The following is a 22,042-nucleotide window of genomic DNA, read 5'->3' as shown; positions in this document are numbered from 1 at the left end:
GAAACCGCTACAGTATTCTTTTTCTTGGATTTCAATTGACAGCTTCCTGTAAATCTTTGACTAGTCAAAGTCATTATATATTCAATGGCGTAGCTTCCCTTTAGGTTTTAAGTTGAGCCTACACAAAATTGTTTTTGAAAAAATAAAAAAAATTCAGTTTTTGCAAAAAAAAAAATAAAAGGATTTTACTTAAGACTTTTGCTTTACTCAGTTTCCATCTCTTGCGCAGTTATCCAGTTGTGATAACGTCTTTAGTTGTAAGTAGTTCTGGGAAAATTCAAAGATTACTTTAGGATTTTTCGGAGAGATGAGACGCGCTTTAATCCTGGAAAAAAGACACTGTCATTTTGAACTGGAAAACTTTTTCTTTTTAATGTAAATGCTTTGTTACTCTCTTCCAAGAGTACTTGGAAAAGGATTTACAAGAGTACTTGGGCAGTTAAAGGGTTTTCATTATTTCTAGGGAGAGATATTTTGAGAGGGGAAGCGGTTATCCCTGACATCTCTTCTTAAAATCTTCTTAGAGAGCCTGGTTTCCTTAATTTGGTCTAGTGATCCTCTCTAAACGTCTGAGAGGCTTTGTAGAGGAAGAGGGAGGTAAATATCTCTTCCTGGAGTTCGCCTCAAGAAGCTGGATGAGCTGTTTGGATACTTTGGGTTGTTGGATGGGTGATCCTACGCATAATACTAATGTGGTTGGGGCTCAAAAGATCAATTTTGTGGCGTGAGAAAACAGTACACTCCTGCTCCAAATAAGAAAATTATAGAACAAAATGATTTTCTCGAAATTTATTTAAGAATCTCTTTCTATATTTGAACTGTTTTAAAAAATTGAATAAGCTCTAGAGTCCATCAATGTGCAGACATTTCTTTTTGCAAAAATGCAATCCAAATTAATGCGTTTAATTAATTAATGTAGTTCGTAACTAATATGCTTATCTTCTAAGACTTATCTTTGAAACAGTGCATTGTTTGAACCGCTGAAACTAAAATTTCTTTCAGAACTAAAGAAGGACAAAGCCTTTAATTACGAGTATGTTTAAAAGCAATAAAAGTTCCTTTATAAGAACCTATTTCATACATCTAGGTTGTAAATTGCATGACTTTACATAAAAAGAGACGCTACATGTTCTGTCCTGCCAATTTTCTCATGTAATTCACAATTTACTTAAGCTCCGTCATGGCCTGACCAAAGAGAATTCCTTAATTTGTGCTTAATGCATTAAATATAAAGCATCCAATAAAAGTGATTTATTTTATTTATTTTATTTTTTTTTTTCCAGGTCCCTCCAAATTTCCGTTACGTTGTTGAACAAACTTTAAAGGAATTCTTCAAAGCGATACAGGGTGGTAAGGACACTGAACAATCATGGAAGAAATCCATATATAAGATTATATCACGATTAGACGACCCAGTGCCGGAATATTTTAAATCGCCCAATTTTTTAGAGCAATTGGAATAGATGATGAACAGGACTGTTTTAACAGCTAATATTCAAAATTGCTCGGCGAACAAAAAATAAATAAAACAAAAAACTAGGAGAATGCTGTAATGATTCTTTTTACAAAAAAAAAAAAGAAGAAAAAAATTCTGTAAACTGTTTTTAATCTTCCCTATAGGCGAGACATTCAAGTACATCTCCCTCAATTTATTTCCTAAATTTTTTTTTTAAGAAAAATTTAAAAGTGACGAAGTTTTGTCATTTTTGTACAAAGTGATGTGTATATTCCTAAAAAAGAAAAAAGAAAGAAAAATTAAATTAAATTTTAAAATAACACAATTTTGAAAAAAAAAAATCTGTTTGTACATAATGTTTTCTTAGTTGGGTGGCGAGGCAACGCAGAGTCAGGTAAAAAAAAAATTTTGTATTTAGAAATTAAAAAAAAAAATTAATTATTAATTAAAAAAAAAGTCTATTTAATAGACTATGTCTCTATTGTTAGTGTTGTGGCCACCAAATTTTTTTCAAGTCTCAACTATTTAATAATTTTTAAAAAATTTATACGAAAAAATATTTTGTGAGAAAAAAAAAAATTCCTATTTAAAGTAATGTTCGGAATAACTAAAAAATAAAAAACTTATTTAAAAAAAAAGAAAAGAAATCTTACTCGCGTTAAACTTGCCACAATTCTAATTATTTTGTATAAAAATTATTTTTTAATAAAGAAATATACAATTTATTATATTAATTTAATTAAATAAAAAATATATATATATAAATATATTTATATTATTTAAAAGAACATGAAAGACAAAAATAATGTTTAGGATTATTAATTTTTTGCGTTATATTGAAAATTAAAAAACTTTTTAAATAATGGTATAAAAATTAAATTAATAAAATTTTTATAGTATATGATCAAGGATTTTTTTTTTTAAGAATTACAAAATAATTTTTATTTCTGTTTAAAAATAAGTTTGTTAATTAAGCTATGATTTTATGTATAAACTGCGAGCCTAAAAAAAAATTGTCCTACCCAGTGGAAGTAAAGTTACAGCTTGTAACATTCATAGTTTACTTACTATAACCTGAGTGGTAAAATTATTTTATTGAAGAAGGTCGTTTAATGATAACAATTAGAGAACAAGTTTAATAATGTTTTCATGTCACCCTCAGTTGACATTACACTACTTTAAACGAACTCAAATAAGGTGAATCGATATTCTCTTGTCAATTTGCCAAGCTTGCTGAACGTGATAATGCTAAAGTCTTTAAAATATTTGCTGCATAATGTAGGAAATGTTTTTACACCAAGCCCATGTTCCCGTTGGGTTTAACTCGACAAGATTTAGCTGTCCAAGAGAGAGAATTCTATTTCTCATTCTTGTGGCAAATTATTGAAATATGGGGTGGAGCAAACTCTTGCAGCATGATCCATCAATATGGTTAGCAGAAGTGGTTTAAAAAAAAAAATATCAAACATCGCGTGACTTCTAAGCGAAAGTTAACTTCTTCATACATACCCCACAATAACTTCTTCTCTAATTGTTGCCATTTTTACTATCAAATTTATAGGTTCCAGGCCTATAAATTTACTTTTACTTCGTGGTGCAATTTTTTTTTTTTTTTTTTGGCATGTAGTTTGATTTAAGGAATATGATCACATTTGTAAATTTTGATTAATTAATTTGCATACGGCTGGGGTGTTTGCTGAGTTGAAATACTTGCAAAAATTCAGGATGTAATTTTTTTTTAAAATTTGTCATCTCATTTGCATAAACGAAAAGTTCGTATAAAACTTTTTAAAAAAATCCTAAAATTTCGGATTTTTTTAATTATATATATATATATATATATATAATTCAAGGACTTTTCTTGATAAAAACATTAACTGCAAAATTTACTTATCACTGTTTTATTTTTTTAAGCAATAATGTTTTAGATTATCACATAAAAAGAAATAAATGGAACACTCTACTTATTCGAGAAATTGCTTTGATAGAATCCTGCTTTGGAAAGTGGCTTTAGCTGAAAAAAATGCAAATGAAAAGCTTTCTCCCAGTTGGATGGTTGAAACTATCAGGACGCATATTTGTAATAACTGCGCTGTCACAAAGGTTCTAAGTTGAAGAGCGGTTTTAAAAGGTGTTAGTATAATAACGTTAGATCTAGCCGTAAAAAGACAAACTACTGAAAAAGTTCTAGGTTTATATTATCTGTTATCAAATTTGATGCAATTCCGTTAAAGGTTTTTTTCACTCTTCATATATACTTCTATACTTAGATTTTCAATTATTGCTAATTGGATAGTAACAACGCTAAAAGAATCTGGAAAGCTGACTGACAATGGATCCTAAATATCTTGCTATTCATTTTCAAGGTCCTAAATTTTAGTTTTTACTAATTTCATATAATTATTTTGCAGAACTTTACTTTTGTTAATGTTCTTCAGGTGCAAGAACTTCTTCAACAGTAAGAAATCTCATATTTTGCTTTAATTTGTGGTCTTGCCGGTTTCATGTTCGCGGCTTCTTCTTCACAAAAACTTCCATAAGGCAAAGCCAGAGTAGTTTTTTCTTGTAACACCAAGCAAAGGTAAAAAGAAAAAGAAAGTTCGTTTAATCTTTCAGATTAAGTCGCTTACCTAAACTCCATGTACCTTCCAAAATGAGTTAAGATGAACTCACCGTAGTTGGAAAGTGGTCTTGAAGGTCTCTAATTGAGATAGCTTAGATTCTATGAGCGTTTATTATCTTCTGTTGGTGGATGACAGCGTGAACGGAAAAGGTCTAGTGTCGCACACTTAATGACTCGAAGTTCTTTATTTTTGCGAAATAGTCTTGTATTTATCTAAATCACGCAGAGTATCTACAATTTCTTTGAGTTCTTCCTCCGCAGTTTCGGGTTTAAACTCATTTTTAATGTTCACAAAAAAATTACAGAAATCTTATTTTCAAAAAAAAAAAAAAAAAAAAAAAGCAGCTAGATGTTCAGATCATGTTATTCTCACTGTCTTTATAAATGTTTATCTGCAGGGATGGATAAAAATTTTTAAGAACTGGTCAAACAGTAAACCTAGAATTGAGTGAAAAAGAAAAGAATATTAGAACCCATAAATCCAATTTCTCAAATAACTAAAGTGTTCAATTTTTTGCCACCCGATTGTAATTCTTATCTCAATACCTAAATTTAAAATCCATATAATTTTACTTGTAACTAATCGGTAAAGTTTTATTTTAAGAGGTCCGTTTTTTCTTTCTCTCCTTATTAATATACATATATATTCATTTCAAAGTCAATTAAATTCTTTGTTATTGGGAATATCTTTCAAAAACATTTGGTTCTGCACAATAGAAATTACAATAATAACAGAAGCATAATTGAAAGTAATAACAAGAAAACAAACTTGTAAAATTAAAATAGATAATAAAAAAATTATAATGATGGAAACAACTACAACATGTAACATTTAACATGGATATATATAATACAAAATACGACAGTGACACAAAAATAGTTAATATCTTACTACACAAAGTGAAAGTAAACTATTCGAAAATTAATACAGGCATTATTCTTAATATTTGCAATTTATATTTAAGTTAAATTATTTAAACTGTAGCACGGTTTGCACAGAAGGTCGGTTCCTCAGATTAGCAAATAAACCGAAATCATTTCTTTTAGTATCAATAAATAAAAACTGCTCAGATAAAAAATTAATTTCCCTTAAGTAAAATTAAAATACAAAACAAAAACAAAAAATTATTAGTTTGTTCATGGAAATATTTGTTTGCATTTCATTGAGTGTATAGAGAGGTATACAAAAAAAAACTCATGCTGGGGTTTTTATGGGACTAAAGAATTAATCTAAAATATTTACTTATTCATTTTTATCACTGCAGATTATAAATCTTTTTCTGGTTCATGAGATTTTATTTCTATTATTAGAAAGAAATGCTTGAGACAATTCTGACTTTATGATCGAATGAATATTCTTGCTATTAATTGTGGACAATGTAAAATTCATACTTCATTGTTTTAGTTATTATGCGAATGATAAACAAAAAGACTCGCATACGAGTTCATAAACATGTTCATAAACAGAGCATAAAGTGTAACTGCGTAAAACCAAAACCGTGTAAATCGGGACGATACGGCGTATTTGGAATTTTAGAGATTTAAAGACGGATGAGTTGATACGGCCAGTTCCAAAGTTCAGTCAAAATACAAACGAAAATGAACCATCCATCTTCCTTTCTGTTTTAATGACACATACTTTCTCTGTAAAGAGAGAGTGTTTGAATGAAGATCCAGAGTTTGCTTAAACAAACAATTATTTATTTAATTTAAGGCGCTTATTTCTAGGCGCTTTCGCCTTTTCATTCCATCTTTAGAGAATGGGTACAACATTACTATGTAAAACGCAAGATTTTTAACATCTGACTGAAATTATATAATTGCAACATATAAACGTTAAAAAAATTAAGTTACCAATCTCTAAAGCTTCATGAAAATCCAAACCCTATTGGAAAGGTAAAGAAAACAAGCAAGGGATAACTTTTAGTTACTCATCTTGTCTTTAAATCTAATTCCAACAACCACCGGTGTACAAACTTCTCAAAATATTACACTACACGTGAATAAAGTGTTTAAAAACTAAAAAATTTTCTATTAAGAAAACTAAAAAAATAATGTGTTGATCGAAATATGGCCTAATTTTTAAAATAAGACTCATTAGAATGGGAGGTCAAGTTAAAGCACAATTCATCAAAATTCCTAGTGAAATACATCGTCTTTGTACACTTTCCCTCAGCAATGCCACTGAAGTGGATAATATAACTTTACCATTAGCAATAAAACGCCACTATCTTTTAGTAGATAGTATGAATGATTATCTAGAATCAAAACATCTTTCTATATTCAAGAAAAGTCCATGAAATATTTACAAATGAAATAAAATAAGAACTTGGTTTTCGATGCAAATGAATTTAAGTTCCTGACGTATTTTGCGTGCACTTTTATCAAACATCCTGTTAAACAGTAAATTTTTTTCCAATTTTTTTTAAAGAGAGCTATACTCCTGTATTATTATTATTATTATAACATATGTATTTAGAATATAAATATATATATGTTTGTTGGAAAAAAAAAAGATAGGGAGATTAGTTAAATTTTTTTGTAGAGGTATGTGGGCCGTAAGAAAACAAACAGAAAAATTGTTTAAAAAAGTCCATATAACCTCTTCCCAAAGGATTGTATTCCGCGAAAACAAATATCGGTTACACTAGTCCATTTTGATGAACACAAGACTGTTTTCATTTTATTTTATTATTTTTTGTTTAAATATATTAATTAATTAATAAAAAGTATAAATATACCAGCTTCCCCAAAGTTTTTTGGAAAAAAATTATTGAGAAAATATTGAAATTAAAATGTTTCCTATTAATTAAGATTTTAAAAGAAAAAGAAGGCTGGGTCGACCGCGGCCACAAAAAAAAAAAAAAAAAAAAAAAACTACAAAATAATTAAAAAATAACTACACCTCGCAATTTCTGGGGATCTCCTAATTTTGTGTTCCTGAAGAAGGCTTAAAAAATTTAGGGTAAAAATTTATTTTTTTGGAAAAAAGAGAAAATTTTTTTGGATTTTTTTTCTGGAAAAAAAAGAAAAAAATTATATATTGTGAAAAAATAAAAAATTGTGCAAAGACAATACTTTTGAAAAAGCATTGATTGTTGGCCTTTATTCAAATTTTTCTGGGGATTTGGGATTTAGAAAAAGAAAAAATTATTTAGGGGGTCAGTAAAAAAAAAAAAAAAATTATTTTATATTTTCTAGATTTTTAGGGAGTAAACATTAACGGGATTTAATCATTTGCCCTTTAAATTAAAAAAATAAAATAAACCCCTTTAATGATTAATATCTAAAAATCTGACTTTTTCTTTTTATTTAATAAAATTTTGCTAGAAAATGGCCGCAGGCGGCCCAAGCAGCTCCTGCAAGAAAGATGTAAAAAATTAATACTATGTAAAAAAAAAAGCCCAGTTCTCTAGAGTTTGTATATTTGTGTTTTTTTTTTTTTAATTTGAATTTTATTTCAGCACATTTTGAAGCACTGTATTTGTTTTTATTATTATTTTTTATTATTTTTAGTTTATATATATATGTTTATTTAAAGCTAAAATAATACCACATGATCTCACATATTTACCTTATATTTTTTTAAACTTTAAAAAATGATAATATAGCATTTTTCAATCAAACAAAAACCTTTTTTTTTAAACCAAGTGAAAACCTTATTTCAACCAGATTAAACCCGTTTTTTAACCAAGTTAAATCCCACTTTTAACCAATTTAAAACTCTTTTTCAGCAATTTCAATTCTTTTTTGAAACCTTTTCAACCGAGTAAAATCCTTTTACCAACAAAGTTTAATCCTTTTTTCAATCACATTAAACTTACAAAAAAAAAAAAAAATGAAAAAATGAAAAAGTGAACCACAATGAGTTTTAAAAAAAGTACCGCTTGCCTTGTGAAATATTTCTCACTCTGCTTCCATGAATCCTTTTTCCTATATGATCCAGAATCATCCATGAAAGTTTAGGATATCTGGAGTCTCAGAACAAGAGTTACTAAATTAAGGTGCTCCCGAGGCACCTCACTGTTCTTCAGTAGAGGAGGCTACTATTTAAAGAAAAATCTAAGAGCAGCTTGCCTACACATGAACTTAGGTCTTAAAGATTTTTACGACTATACGCAAAACGTTTGGCGAACCGTTGTCTACTCGAATGTTCCCTCCTTCTCACTCTCTTGTCCAAATCCAATCCAGTTACTTCACTACCTGCAGAAAACGATATCATTCAAATCCTGGTAGCATAGAAATGCCAGGAACTACTTTGAATTTGTTGAAATCCAGTACACTATTTTATGATTCTACAGCCTTAGGTTGGTCAACACCTGTTATAATTAATTGACACTCGCTGTTATGGCTTCGTTCTTTATCTTCTGAAGAGTCTCATGTGTAGGTTTCCTTTTTATTATTTTTGGCTATCCAGTCATGTTTTTTTTTAACTTTGATGAATGGATACCCATATAATCACAGTCTTGTGTTTGGAAAAATTGTGCTGTAGAGTTGTTCCCATTTTCACTAACTCGTTTTCAGTGCGCTGCTTCTCCAAGACTTTTTTTTGTTCACACTCCCTGGATTATCTTTCACTTTTCTTTTGCTCCATTACTTCCATATACAACGGCACAAATTCACCACGAGTATAGAATTTAATAGAATTGAAAAAAAAAATACAAAACCTACTCTAAAAAGCTCCTGCCTCCACCTCTATAAAGATCTATTGTGAAATTCTATTGTGAAACGTGTTTTAACCGCTGGCTCTGAGCCCTAACGCTAACAAGCACGCTAAAGGCGCGTCTGCTCCTAGTAGGAAAAGCCTTCTAGGACATAGAGCGTTGAATATTAAAGTATGGTTTTCGTTTGCCTAAAAAGAAATGTGCGAATTATATCCAAAGAGTTAAATTACTATGATGATTGTTACTGGAGGTCCCTTAACCAAATTCATTTTAGCTTTTCAGTAACATATTTTCTGGTTCTGATGTAATTTCTCCCTCAAGACAATTTTTTATTCTGTTTAATACGTTCTCTTTCGGGGATCTGTGGCTGCCTTTTTCGGCAACTTGTTTACCTCTTCATTCCTTAATTTGTCCTAAAACTTGGTACCCAAATCTTTTTATTTCAATATTATTTTAGGGTCGTCATTTGCCATTCATGGTCACAGTAAGTATTTATTTTGTACTTTCTTACTGTTACCAAAAAAAAAAAGAAGTGTTTAATTGACTGAAACATGCTATAATATTCATTTTTAATTTTAATTTTTTGTTTTTTTAGCATTATAAGGAATTTATTTTGTTAATACATTTCACAAGCTCCATTCCAAAAATTTTTTCTGTACGGTAAGGTGAGTACACTAGTCATAAAAATAAAAATAAAAGTGAATGTTACAACTCTTATCATTTAATTATTTCAAAAATCCAGTACTTATTGGTGTGTTTATTGTGTCATTTATTTTATTTTTTTTATTTGTTTTTTTTTGTTTTAAGAAAAATACTAACTTGTAATTTTTTAGTAGCAAGTAAAAAAAATAATTAATTAATTAAAACTACAAAATATTAAAAGAAAGATTTGTCAGAAATATCTTGCAATCACAAAAAAAACAAAAACGAAGAATAAATTAATGTGTTTATATATATAAAGAAAGAAAACAAAGCAAACTAAAACTTAAAAAAAAAAAAAAAAAAAAAAAAAAACTATATTCCTATTCCACTAGTTTTGTGATATTGATACATTTGCTAATGTTTACATTAAGGATAAAATTTAAAACAAAAATTTTAAAAAGTTTTGATACCTGCATTTTTTGAATTAAAAAGCCTTTTTTTAAAGAAAAAAATTGTAAAAATTGTGTAGAGGCTTGCAAAAAAAAAAAAAAAAAGAAAGTAAACTACAAAAAATGGATAATATATATGTATATATATGTATATTAATATATATATGTATATATATATATATATGTATAAAACAAAAAAAAATAATAAAATTGAATAAAAAAATAAAATAAAAAAAAGATTTGACGTTATTTTCGCACATTAAAACAAGAAAAAGTTAACTCCTAGTGTCAAATTTGTGAATGTTTGTAAATTTTACAATTTAGCAAATATGATAAAAAAAAAATTATTGAATTCCTATTTAAAAAATAAAAATAATAATATTTCAAGAAATTTAGTGATGTAATAATTGTGTGCTCAGTTGTAATATGTATACATATTTTTAAGATCCTTAAAAAAATAATAATAATAATAATTTAATTTTGTTTTGTTATTATTATTTTTCTGTTTTAATTTAAATTTAAAAATATGTGCACATATGTGAGAAAATGATTATTATAAGTGTTTTTACTAGGTATGCATGTGGGTCTTAAAATGTTCTCAAATTTAGTGTTTCATTTTATTTAAATACTTTGTGTGTTACAGGTTTTTTTTCTGGCACACAGAGTTCATTAAATCGAGCTTTTGTGGTGGATTTAATGTTTCGTTAAGTTCAGAAGCTTGTTTTCTTTTTATTTTTAATTATTTTTTATTCCTTTCGTTTTACAACTTTTATTTTACTAATAGTGTGAATGTTGAATTGAAAGAATGATGTTTCGCGTGTGCTAACCTCGCAAATGTTCGCTGCGAAGTTTCTTTTTATTAAAAAAAAGAATTTAAAAAAATATTTTGCGAGCTAAGAAATTTAAAAAATTAAATAAATAAAGGGACCCTACAGCCCGCCAATCCAATATACATTCACCTTGGCCCTTGTCACACACACAAAACAAAAAAAATTCAGATCTGATAAAGAGGGCAAGTTATTTATAATTTTTAATAAATAAATAGGTTTTATGCTTAGTTTAACCAATTAAGTTTTGAACAAAAATGGGGCAAATAGAGGACATCTATTAATTTAATTTAGTTTGTGGAACACGTCTTAAAATAATTGCAAAAAAAGTCTCGACTAACAAATTTGACAAATTTAAATAGAATTCAAACATACATATAAGTAGCCGGAAGAATATTCAATTTTGGACTCTTTCAAAATATTGCTTTAGATATACCATGCACTTACACTCTTTCAAAGGAATGTATAATTTTTCAAGAGAACAAAACCTACTAAGACATCTAAAAATTGTCAAGAATAAAAGAGGTTTGATCAAATAAATTCAATCCAAGAAATGCGTCAACCAAAAATATGTAAAAAAAAATTATTTTGTTGGTAAGTTACAAAACAACTGCAAAATAAATTTATTTAAAAGAATAAAATAATTTGATGGTGCTAGCAAACAATTATCAAACATCACATCAGTAAACCTTTTTATGAAGTTTGATTTATGGTAGAACAATAGAAATTCTTGCCCACGTTTTATTTTTTCATCAGAAAATATATGCAAAGGAAATGATATTATCATCATGGTATCGAACAATACTGTACATGGGATCTATAGCTAGCAAGCGAATTTAAAAAAAATAAATAAACAAAAAGAAAACAAAACAAAATCACAGATGTCAAACAAAATCTAATGGTTGCTTCAGTTATTTGCAGGGTGATTTGGGGCCGGATTAGACAATAGAGAAATGTATGTGATAGGAAGTTCGGCAATTCTAGCTGAAGGAATCCATCCACCATAGATAGTACAGCTATGTGAAGAAATAAGTAAAAAGAAAATAGATTTATCTTAATCTAGTTTGGCTTATTATTCAATTTTTATTTAATTTATTCTTTTTATTTTATTCTTCATTTATTGTTCGAGACCAGAAAAATAATGTCGTTTCTTGTGCAGGTATCCCTAATAAAGGTAATAATATTTCCAAAACGTTAAAACGTTGGCTAGAATATAAAATTCTTCATTCTATCTCGACTGTCAAAGAAAGTGATAGTGAATGTTATTAATAAAATATAAAAAAAATAATTGAAGATGTTATAGTTTAGTCACGCCAGATTGCAGCACTAACCTCCTGTCAACGTTGCTTATCTACAACCAAATAAGTATTTTTCGATAGTTCTACACTGTTATCACGACTTTCCTTTTTTTTTTATCAGTTTTTAAATAATATTTTGAACTTTTTTCCTTAAGTACAGAGAAGCATATCAGTACTAAGTCTACTTAAGAAAATAATTCAGCCTAAAGTTAGCTTAAACATTTAAATTATTTTCTACTTCTTCTTTTTCCTTTTTATAACTACGAGACGTTATTTAGATCAAAAACGTTTTAAGAACTATGAACTAAAATTAAGTTAACTGATTGATATCCAAAATATAAGAAAATAAAACAATAAAGTAGCTACCGCTCTAATCATCTCATCTGCTCGTGGACAAAAATCGTTTTGGAAGTGATTAAATTTGACTTTTCATGCAGTAACGAAATTTGAAATTACCTGAATAATGTCCTTTTCTCCCCTAATTATAGTATTTATACGAATTCTAACTGTATTATTATCCCCATCGTTTTGTAAATGTTACTGCAGTAATCTTATCTTTAGTAACTGCTTCAAGTCAATTAAAATGCGTTCTTTCAAATCGCAACGTTATACACAGCTCCGTAAACACTTGTTTATTTCTGGAAATATTATGTACTCAAATGTCAAGAAGATGAGTCTGTTTGGATACTCTCAATACCATCTTTGTACCTGAATCAATCTCGTCTCGCTCTTTAATTGCTTAAATAGATATTGCTCACCGTAATATCTTCATTTTGCTTATAAAAAATTCAGAGATGGTTTCTTTTTTATTTAGCTACTGTGTTTTTACAAGTAGTTAGAAACCTGCCTCTGGTGTCTGTAAAATTAAATCATATCGTTTCATGAAAACTATTCATTAAAACTTACTGCACTTGATCATGTTCGAAAATAGTGGAGAGAAGTATGCATTTGATCTTATTTTGCTATACTTCTTAGTCCCAATTCCCCAATAATTCAGGTATTTCCTCTCAATTTTGTTAACCTAATTTTAAATTATTAGCTACATTTATGTTTTTCATCTAAATGCACCTAACAACAACGGGAACTGTCTGACCCTTACCAATAGTTGCCTTCGAAGGGATAAGAATAGTATCTGAGCGTCCCCGAATTCTCGCTTCTCCTGGCTTCTTATAATAGGAGTTTCCGAAGTGTCCTTCCTGGAGCATCTCCACGCGACCAAACCACCTCAGACTCACTTGATTTGCGCATCTAAATCCGATTATCTGAATTAATCGGTCATTACTTCTCTTTTATAGCACCTTCCAGTTGTCTTTTACACACATCGGGTCAAATAACCTTCGGAGAATTATTATTTTCACCTTGCTTAATAAATTCTTAGATTGCAGAGCTTTCTGGACCACAATTAAGTATCTTTTTCCTGCCGCTATTATTATCTGCTATTAGGACATTATTATTGGTAAAAAGCGGTCCTAAATATTATGGTATATAATGTCTTGAGGTTTTATATGTTTTGCTTTCTTTGACATTATAGTCAATATTATTTTTACAATTATTGTAAAAAAACTTATTTGCGACAGTTTGAACCATTCTATGTATTTTTTTTTTTCATTATGCAATTAAATAATAATTGATTGATGTGTTCCCATGCTCTCAGAATTTTCAATCAAATTTGGGGAAACTACGTTTCATATTTTGTATAAGTGTAGTAAGTGAGTTTAGGGCTACAACTTTCACACCTCGATCCAATCCCAAACAACGCTTCTTCAAGAAAATACTTTTATGTCAAAATCTTCTATATTAGCAAATAAACTTCGTGCATTTGATTATACATTTTGATCTTGGATATGAACAGTTTCGTTTCTTTTAAATTATTTATTAGTTTAAAAAACCATTTGCTCAATATATCTTTCCTGCAATCCTCTACACGCTTTATCCCTGTCAGATAATACTTGTACTATTATGTGACCTGAAAGAATTTTAATTTGAAAAGCATTTTCGAAGTAACTGAAAACCACTATATGACCTTCTCTGCGATCTTTTTTTTCTGCTATATTTATCTTCTACTTATGTAGTTTCTTTCAACTTTCTTTGATTCAAGAACTAAAATTTCTTGGTTCAACACAGCGAAATCAAATTATTTCTGCTCGCCTTGGTTTATTTTCTTTGATCAAACCTTTTGAAAAAAATATGAACTTGCAATTTAATTTGGTAATGAAGTATAACAATCACTTTTGGAATAGGCTATAATTTGAATCTAAGTACCTCTTTGTTATTATAAAACAATTCAAATAAATTTGCGAATTCTATTTAAAACCATTTTTATGTACTAATTCTCAATTAATTGTACGTTAAAGAAAACAAAATTTCTTATTTAAACCATTAAAAGTTTTAAAGGGTAATAATATACAACTGCAATATAAAGACAGTTTCAGCAAAAATTTGGCCATAAATTAAGATCATATCTCTGCCTCTAAATAGCCTGCTATCAAAACATAATACTCTAGCTTTTCTCAACCCAGTTATTGATGAATCTATTTCCTTAAATTTGTGTCATTTTTTTTATTATTATACAAATCGAAAAAAATTAATTGCCTACAGTGAAATAACAGTTTACAGAAAAGTTATAAACTGTGTGTTTGTTAATTTTTACACACAGCCTCATAAACAGTGGAAAAAATAACTTAAAAGTTTTTTAAATATTTTTTTAAAGAATATGTTTTGAGGGTTTTTACCGCGTAATAAAACATTCCTTTTTTTTCTTACTCCAAAGCTAAACTGCCATCTGGAGATGAAGTACAACAGAATTAATTACTAAGTCCTAGAAAGGACAATTTGCATACAAACAAACTCAACAAATCACACGATACACAAATTCATGCACCGCAGTTTACTTAAAACAAAATAAAATAAAAATAAATAAATAATAATATTAACAATACACCAAAATAAAGCGGTCCAAATATAACCACCGATCATTTTTTTAAAAAATGACAGACAATTAATAAAATAAAAAGAATAATATTCATACTGCAGCACCACTACTTTAACAGCATTATTGTAAAGTTATTATTTTAAAAGAATACTAGTTCTTCGTAGACGACCCTTAATTCACCCAATAAAACGCACTGGCTAGACCGCTAATAAAGAAAAAGTAAATAAAACAAATTATATATATATAATAATAAATAAATAAACAAATTGGTCCAGAGTCCCTTTAAAGCAGTCCCAGAATTAAGAAAATTCCATTGCTTAGTTACATTGTTAAAAGACAACAGAACTGTAATTGTTATGTCCTCGTAGACGGTTTCTTATTCATATTAATTGTTGTATAGCGAAACCAAAAAAAAAGTCATTTAATTGTATTTAAAAAAAAGCAAACAAACAAACTAATCCCTTCTTCTTTCCTATTTGTAATAAATGACTAAAAATAAAAAATAAATAAAAAATCTTCAACAATGCTTTTATTTATTTAATTAATTTTTGTGTTTTTTTCTTCTGTATATTATTATTATTTTTAGAATAATAATGTAGATATTAATCTCTTTTTTCTTACATTTACAGTTTATGCCATAAGAAACTTCCGTCACTTTTTTATTTAAAAGTCATTTATTTGTATTTTATTTTTTCGGAATAAAAGTAATAATAATACGTAAAAGAAATGAAAAACAAAAAGCAAATCTCACTTTGTTAACTCTCGATAGATAAATAAATAAACAACACTGGCAGTACTTTCAGAATCCATAAGAACAAAAAAAAGTTTCGGATCCGTTTGTTCCAAATACATACTCAAAAGAATAAGAAAAAAAATCCATGGGTGCTATCTTATTTGTTTAGTTATCAAATCCTATGGTTTAGTAAAGTTAGATATTTGAAAAACGATCAATAAATGCATTTTTATTACAACTTTTAAAACACTAATTTACACCCTTCATCAAAGATTGTACTAGTGATATTTTAACCAGTTTGGAAAATTTGCACTATTTCAAGCCAAACTAATAACCGGTCAGTTGTAACAAACATTGATCTAAAACCAACTTGCAAGACTGAAACGAAAAAAATGTTACTATCTACTAACCTGATTACAGGCAAAAGCTCGAAAATTACCTTAAGATACGATCTATTGATAAAACGAATTTGTATTTACGGACTTCAGTAGTGGGTCCTCAACTAAGTTCTAACGTTCACTTTGTCTGAACCCTTACATTCAAAATATGCTCCGGTGTTATCACCAAATGCTCTTTTTTTTATGAATCTAACATGATAATTCGTTTCGATCATCAAAAGTCTCTCGCTTACAGAAGCAATAGTAGTTGCGCGAAATTTTTTGAACTTGGAATTTGAATTTATGTGTCAAGCTTTTTTCGCTAGCAGAACAGCAACTAACAAAAGATTACGTAATTTAAAGAAGCCTGGCTTGAAAGACTGCTCATACTTTACTATTGATTAATAGTATACAAAATCAAAATTATTTCTGATTATTCAAAATCAAACTTTACTGAATCAATGTTAATCCTTAACCATTATTTTTACACTTGGTCCCTGTTTTCCTTAACACAACCCCATTACTACTCATTTTAATCCCTTTTTTAAAATATCAAAATAACACAAAATATTCTTTTACAGGTAATAATATATATAATACAATACCAAACATCTTGGCAAAGTTTAGGAACATCCCTTATTGAAAAACAAAAATTATTAAAAAAAAAATAATAATAAGTAAAATAAAGAACAAGGTCCCTCAAACACAGAGTACAAGCTTATTCAAAAGAAAAAAAAGCACCTACGCGCCTTATCTAATTGAAAAAAGAAAAAAAATAATATCGTTATAAGCCAAAAAAAAAAAGAAAAAAAGTGAAAATTGTGTGTAATTTTAACCAAAATCTGCCTTAAATTCTATTTTCTTATATATGACAAAAAAAAAGAAAAATTTACTACTTAGTGTTAATGATTTGCTGTAGAAGTTTTAAAGAATATGGTAAAATAAGATTAAAAAAATAAATAAAAATTTATAAAAAGGTAAAAAAATTTTTAAAAAAACACATGTTTTTGGAAGCATATTATTACGTTTATATAAAAGTTGAATGTGTAAAAAAGAAAAGATTTTTTTGGGGAAATATTTGATAACTGTTACTAACTCTTTTTATTTATTTATTTATATTTTTTGAGTGTGTAAAAAAGTTTTTTTTTTTTAATTTTAATTTGTTTTACAGTAATGCTAATATTTAGTAGAAAAAAAGCACAGAGATTGCCTAGAAAAAATTATTTAAAAAAGGAATCAGTGCAAAAAAAAAAAAATTGTATTTTGTTACAGTAAACAATTTAAAATAAATCTAGGGCATAGTTCGGTTTTTGTCAATGTTGGAAAACTAGTATATGTGAAAAAAAAGATGTTACCCAAATTATGTAGTGGGCCCCTTTAAAAAAATTTTTTTTTTGTATGTTAAATATGGAGGGCCTAATAAAATTTAAAAAAAAAAAATGTTAGAATTAAGATGAAAAAAAAAGTTAAATCAGAAATGTAAATTTTATTAAATTTCGCGGTCATTTTCAAGAAAATATTCAACAGTAACACATTAAGAATTGCAAATCGAGATTATTTTTTATTTAATTTTAGAATGATCTAGCCCGCTAAAACCATTAGTCACTTATACCACGAAGCATTGGTTCTGAAAGGATGACCTAAGCTTCAGCAATGATCTATCGCTGTTCACACTATTGATCGTACCTCTAGAATCTCCCGGAACGTATTAGATTTTACTTCAGATATGTATTCAATTTCTTTGCTCCTGTTTGATCTGTCATATAACATGTTCAACTCTCTACCTCCATTCTGTTCACACGAACATCAGCTACAAAACCAGGAAGGTAGAGAATCAGAAAGATATTTGAATATTTGAAGAATTGTGTTATGATTAGACCTCTCACTTCTCTCAAGCTCTACGTAATGTCTGATTAAAATAACAAAATATCACAATTAACAAAAAAACCAGGCCACTCACAGTACAACAGTTATTTTAACCGCTCGCCTGTCGTAACACCTGCATCAAATGTTCAATGAAATATTTGTTCATTTCTAATTAACTTTTATTTATTTTTCATCTTTACTCTAACAAAAAATTAGTAAATAAAAATAATTGACAATTTTGTTAGAGTGGCTGCACAAACAGTATTGTTGATCTGATTTTTACACTGGCAATCTACCGATTGACAAGTAATAATATTAATAATAATAATAATGGTCACTTTTGATAAGAAAGAAATAAACAACTTCATATAGTAACTGGTCATCCATTCCATTGTAATATTAATCTGATACAACAACCTATGCAAGGTGTCCCTAAAAAACAAAAACATATATATATATATAAAACGTAAAATATCTCTTCATCGGACAAACATGATTCAAATGCCCACAGGTGAAAAAAAATTTAAACTATTGTCACTTCTATTTTTGGAATAAGTTAACTTTTTTCTCAAAATAAGAGATGTGCTAGTAATTTCACTTAAGAAAGTGTCCGTAGGTCTTTCTACTACGATATAGTTTTAAAACCAAATAATGGAATTAATAAAAGATCTGAAAGCTTTGAAAAATTTAGAAACGTGATCTAGCTTCGAAGAGAAAAGGTTAAGTTTTCATTTTTCTAAAAATTATTGAGTGAATTAGAATTTTTTTCCCCGGGAATTTTACGGTTATTTATTTATTTATTACTTTTTTGCATAATTGAAGAAATGCATTTACGAAAGGGTCATTTTTAAAAATTGGAACACCTTGTGCAAAAATGTAGATATATATAATTGTATGTTTAAATCAAATAAAAATAAAAAATAATTGTACAAAAAAAAAATGATTTTTACTACAATGGTAATTTGTGTATTAAATCAATTTTGCCATAGGTTACAACAAATTTTCTTTAAAAAAACAATTAGTAAAGAAAAAAATAATCACATTAAAAACAGAAATAAAACAGCAGTGTGCAATATTTTACATAAGGTGATGCAATATAATTTGTGGGATTGTTAACTGAAAATAAATCAACAAATAAATATAAAAAAAGAAAAAAAAAATTTTCAGGCTCCATGGTGTATTGCTCAGTGTAAATAATTTTTTAATGTAAATTCATTCTTTGGTATAATTAAAATAGTACAAATTCATTTGTTTTGTTTTTTGAAGTTAGTCATTTTGTTTTTAGTAGTAAATTTTTGTGAAGAAGGAAAATCTAATGTTCTGTAATTGTATTTTTTTAGGAAACAAAATGAATGGCTCTTATCGCTTACTAGTTTTTTAAACCAGTATTTTTCACTTAAAGGGTAAGTGCAATACACAAAATATATTTAAAAACTGTACAGCAGATACATAAGTACTTAGTAAATGTAATATAAATAATTGTATTTAATATTTTTTAATTAAAGTGTACATGAATATCTACTTTTGTTTATAATATCGCATAATAAACGCAATTTTGTTTTCTTGTTTTTGAAATAAAAAATCCATAATAAATGGATTTTTTATTTACTGTGAACAGAATGGAGCCATTTATTTTATTTATTTTTTTAATACTCCTTCTTCACTTTCTAATATGAATAACCAATCTTAAAGTTTAGTGTCTCAGTTTTTATACAAAACTATACATAACTAATAATAAGTTTTTAATAACAATGTTATTTGTTATTCGTATTTTTTTTTTTTTTTTTAGCTTTTTATAAAAAAAAAATAATAATATTCTCTAGTGGTAAAGATAAACCAAGTAAAAAACAATATAAATTTGTACTTATGTTTCCGTGACTTATCTTTATCAAGGCCAAAAAATATTTTTTGTTGCTGTTATAAGCGTACCATATATACTAAAACTCTGATTTTGACAAGAAAAAAGATATTTTTTGAAATTTCAAACATTTAAATTTAGACCAATTTGATTATAACCAAACTAAGTCAGTTTTATCAAAAGAAAATAATCATAATTATGATTTTCCCCTCACAGAAATCTTGTTTGTCCAAATAAAATTTCTTTAACCTTACGATTGTTTAAGCGAAATTCACTTTTTCAATTTATACTTTGGTTCTCAAATACATTAACTAATGTTCATTTTATGTATTTATCATACGTTACATTAAGACTTACAGGCCTTCATAAAGATAATAAAATTTATCATAACGTTGGTAAAAATTATTATTGTATTTTTTTTAACTTGGCCAAACTTCACAACTTTATTAGAATATCTACTCCAGCGGTTGAAAAAACGAGCACACATTATTTGGAGTAAATTTGTTTTTGCTTCTGTGGGTGCAAGGAAATTTTTATAATGTATTCATTCATTTGAGATCTTTTAATGAAACCATGTTTCTTTTTATTAATATATTATTTATACACTGTCATGTTCTCAAATTTCTGCAATAAAAGAAATAGAAACAATTTTTTTTTAAGTTTTAAATTAAGAACAACATTTTTTAGGAACTCCACCTGGCAAATTTTAAATAAAACAACAAATCTGGTCGTACAATAGTATGAAGGCAACTCAAAAAAAAAAAAATCTTTAAAACTTAGCAGTTTTATATTTTAAAAAATGGAAGAAAAACTAAAATTTGTGAACAGAGAATTTTAATTTATTTTTCAAAAAGTGATAATTGTGATACAGTATTCTTTTATAATTGCGGGACTCTTTCTTTTGTCATTTTTATTATGTAAAAACTTTATTTGAATTAAATCAATCACAATTCCAAAATTCACTCAAAAAACAAAAAAAGGGGCCGTCTCGTCCGATCTAAAGTGCCTTCAATACCACAAAAAAAAGTAATTTTTTTAGAAAGAAAATTAAAAAAAAAATGTTTCTAATGTGGCCCTACATAGACCATTCGCATAACCAAAAACATGACAGTTATATCTTTTCATAAAAAAAAAAAAAAAAAGATCTCGTAAAAAACTTGTACACACTTTTATTCCTTTGTTTTCATGTTATTTGGGGCCCACTTAAAAAAAAGTTTAAAAAAATATATATATGTATAAAAAAAAATTTAAATTTAAAAAACAATCCCAAGTTAACTGACTATAATTGTTGCTCCATCAAATTGTGTTTTTCTATTGATGGGGAAAATATTAGTTTTACCATTTTTTTAAATAATTTTTTTTTTTAAAGATAATTCTTAATATTTAAATAAAATAATTATAAATAAAATAAAAAAAACAAACAAACAAACGAATGTACTTTCATGTATTAACAGAATATAAACAGTTTTGCTGATGTCTTGCATGCATTATTGGTATAAATAATTATAATTAGTCACATTTCTGGATTGTAGGATTACATAATGGAAATATGATTCAAGTCATACAAAAAAAAAATAAATCAGTGTTTTATTAAAAAATAATAATATTAAGCATTGCTGATTTGATCTATTTATTAACATTCAGAAATGAACTGAACAGTACTTAATTTTATTTTTTTAACTTTTCTTACTACAAAAAGTAATGTCGTGTGGTTTAAAGAATAAAATAATAATCATAATATTAAAGCTAATAACACTTTTTATAATAATTTAATTTGCTGGTATAGTTTTAAAGGATTAATAAAAACAACTATCACATATATTCATTTTATGTAACATTTAAAGTATTGCTTCAATTCCAAAATTGAAGGGAATTTGCCTCAGCCACAGATCTCCCTGTGCTCTTGAATGAACTTCATACTGAATTGACAGCCGGAATCGACGTTGCTTAGGTCATTATTCCCCTGTTATTACTAAAATGGATATCTTATTCGTTGATTTCAATACTACCTTTTTTTAAGGATGGCCCTCTACAAGCGCGTACCATCTGCATGCCAATTCGTAAGATGTCGTTGAGAGTGTGCCTGTACAGAGCAATAAACCTATGTCGGCGAAACGGACGTTTAGATGGGCATTCACCATTCCTACAACTTTCTCTTCACAATTTCGAAACCCAGGACTGGGCAACCCTACATTCTTCAACGAATTTGAAGCCCCACTCGGTTTTCCTAATTGTTCTAGCGCAGCTTAAAAATTTGCAAATATCTTAAGCGTTTTGATACTTCCTCCAGCAAACAGCCACATTCAATGATGCCAAT

At 27.6% G+C, this 22,042-nt stretch overlaps 1 protein-coding gene across 5 annotated transcripts in view; it reads left to right on the top strand.

Moving 5' to 3' along the window:
- The window catches only part of pros (homeobox protein prospero), a 163,188-nt gene extending 142,355 nt beyond the window's left edge, over positions 1–20,833 (top strand). For all 5 annotated transcript variants that reach the window (XM_074143259.1, XM_074143258.1, XM_074143255.1 and 2 more), the window contains one exon: positions 1,284–20,833. In XM_074143259.1, coding sequence (XP_073999360.1) covers positions 1,284–1,463 — 180 coding nt within the window. In that variant the 3' untranslated portion in view covers positions 1,464–20,833. The remainder of the gene's footprint in view (positions 1–1,283) is intronic.
- The last annotated feature ends 1,209 nt before the right edge of the window (positions 20,834–22,042 follow it).

The sequence above is a fragment of the Rhodnius prolixus genome, unplaced genomic scaffold (assembly GCF_049639745.1).
Source record: "Rhodnius prolixus isolate KJV_2025 unplaced genomic scaffold, Rpr scaffold_12, whole genome shotgun sequence".
Classification (NCBI taxonomy): domain Eukaryota; kingdom Metazoa; phylum Arthropoda; class Insecta; order Hemiptera; family Reduviidae; genus Rhodnius; species Rhodnius prolixus.
This window is presented reverse-complemented; position numbering and strand designations above follow the sequence as displayed.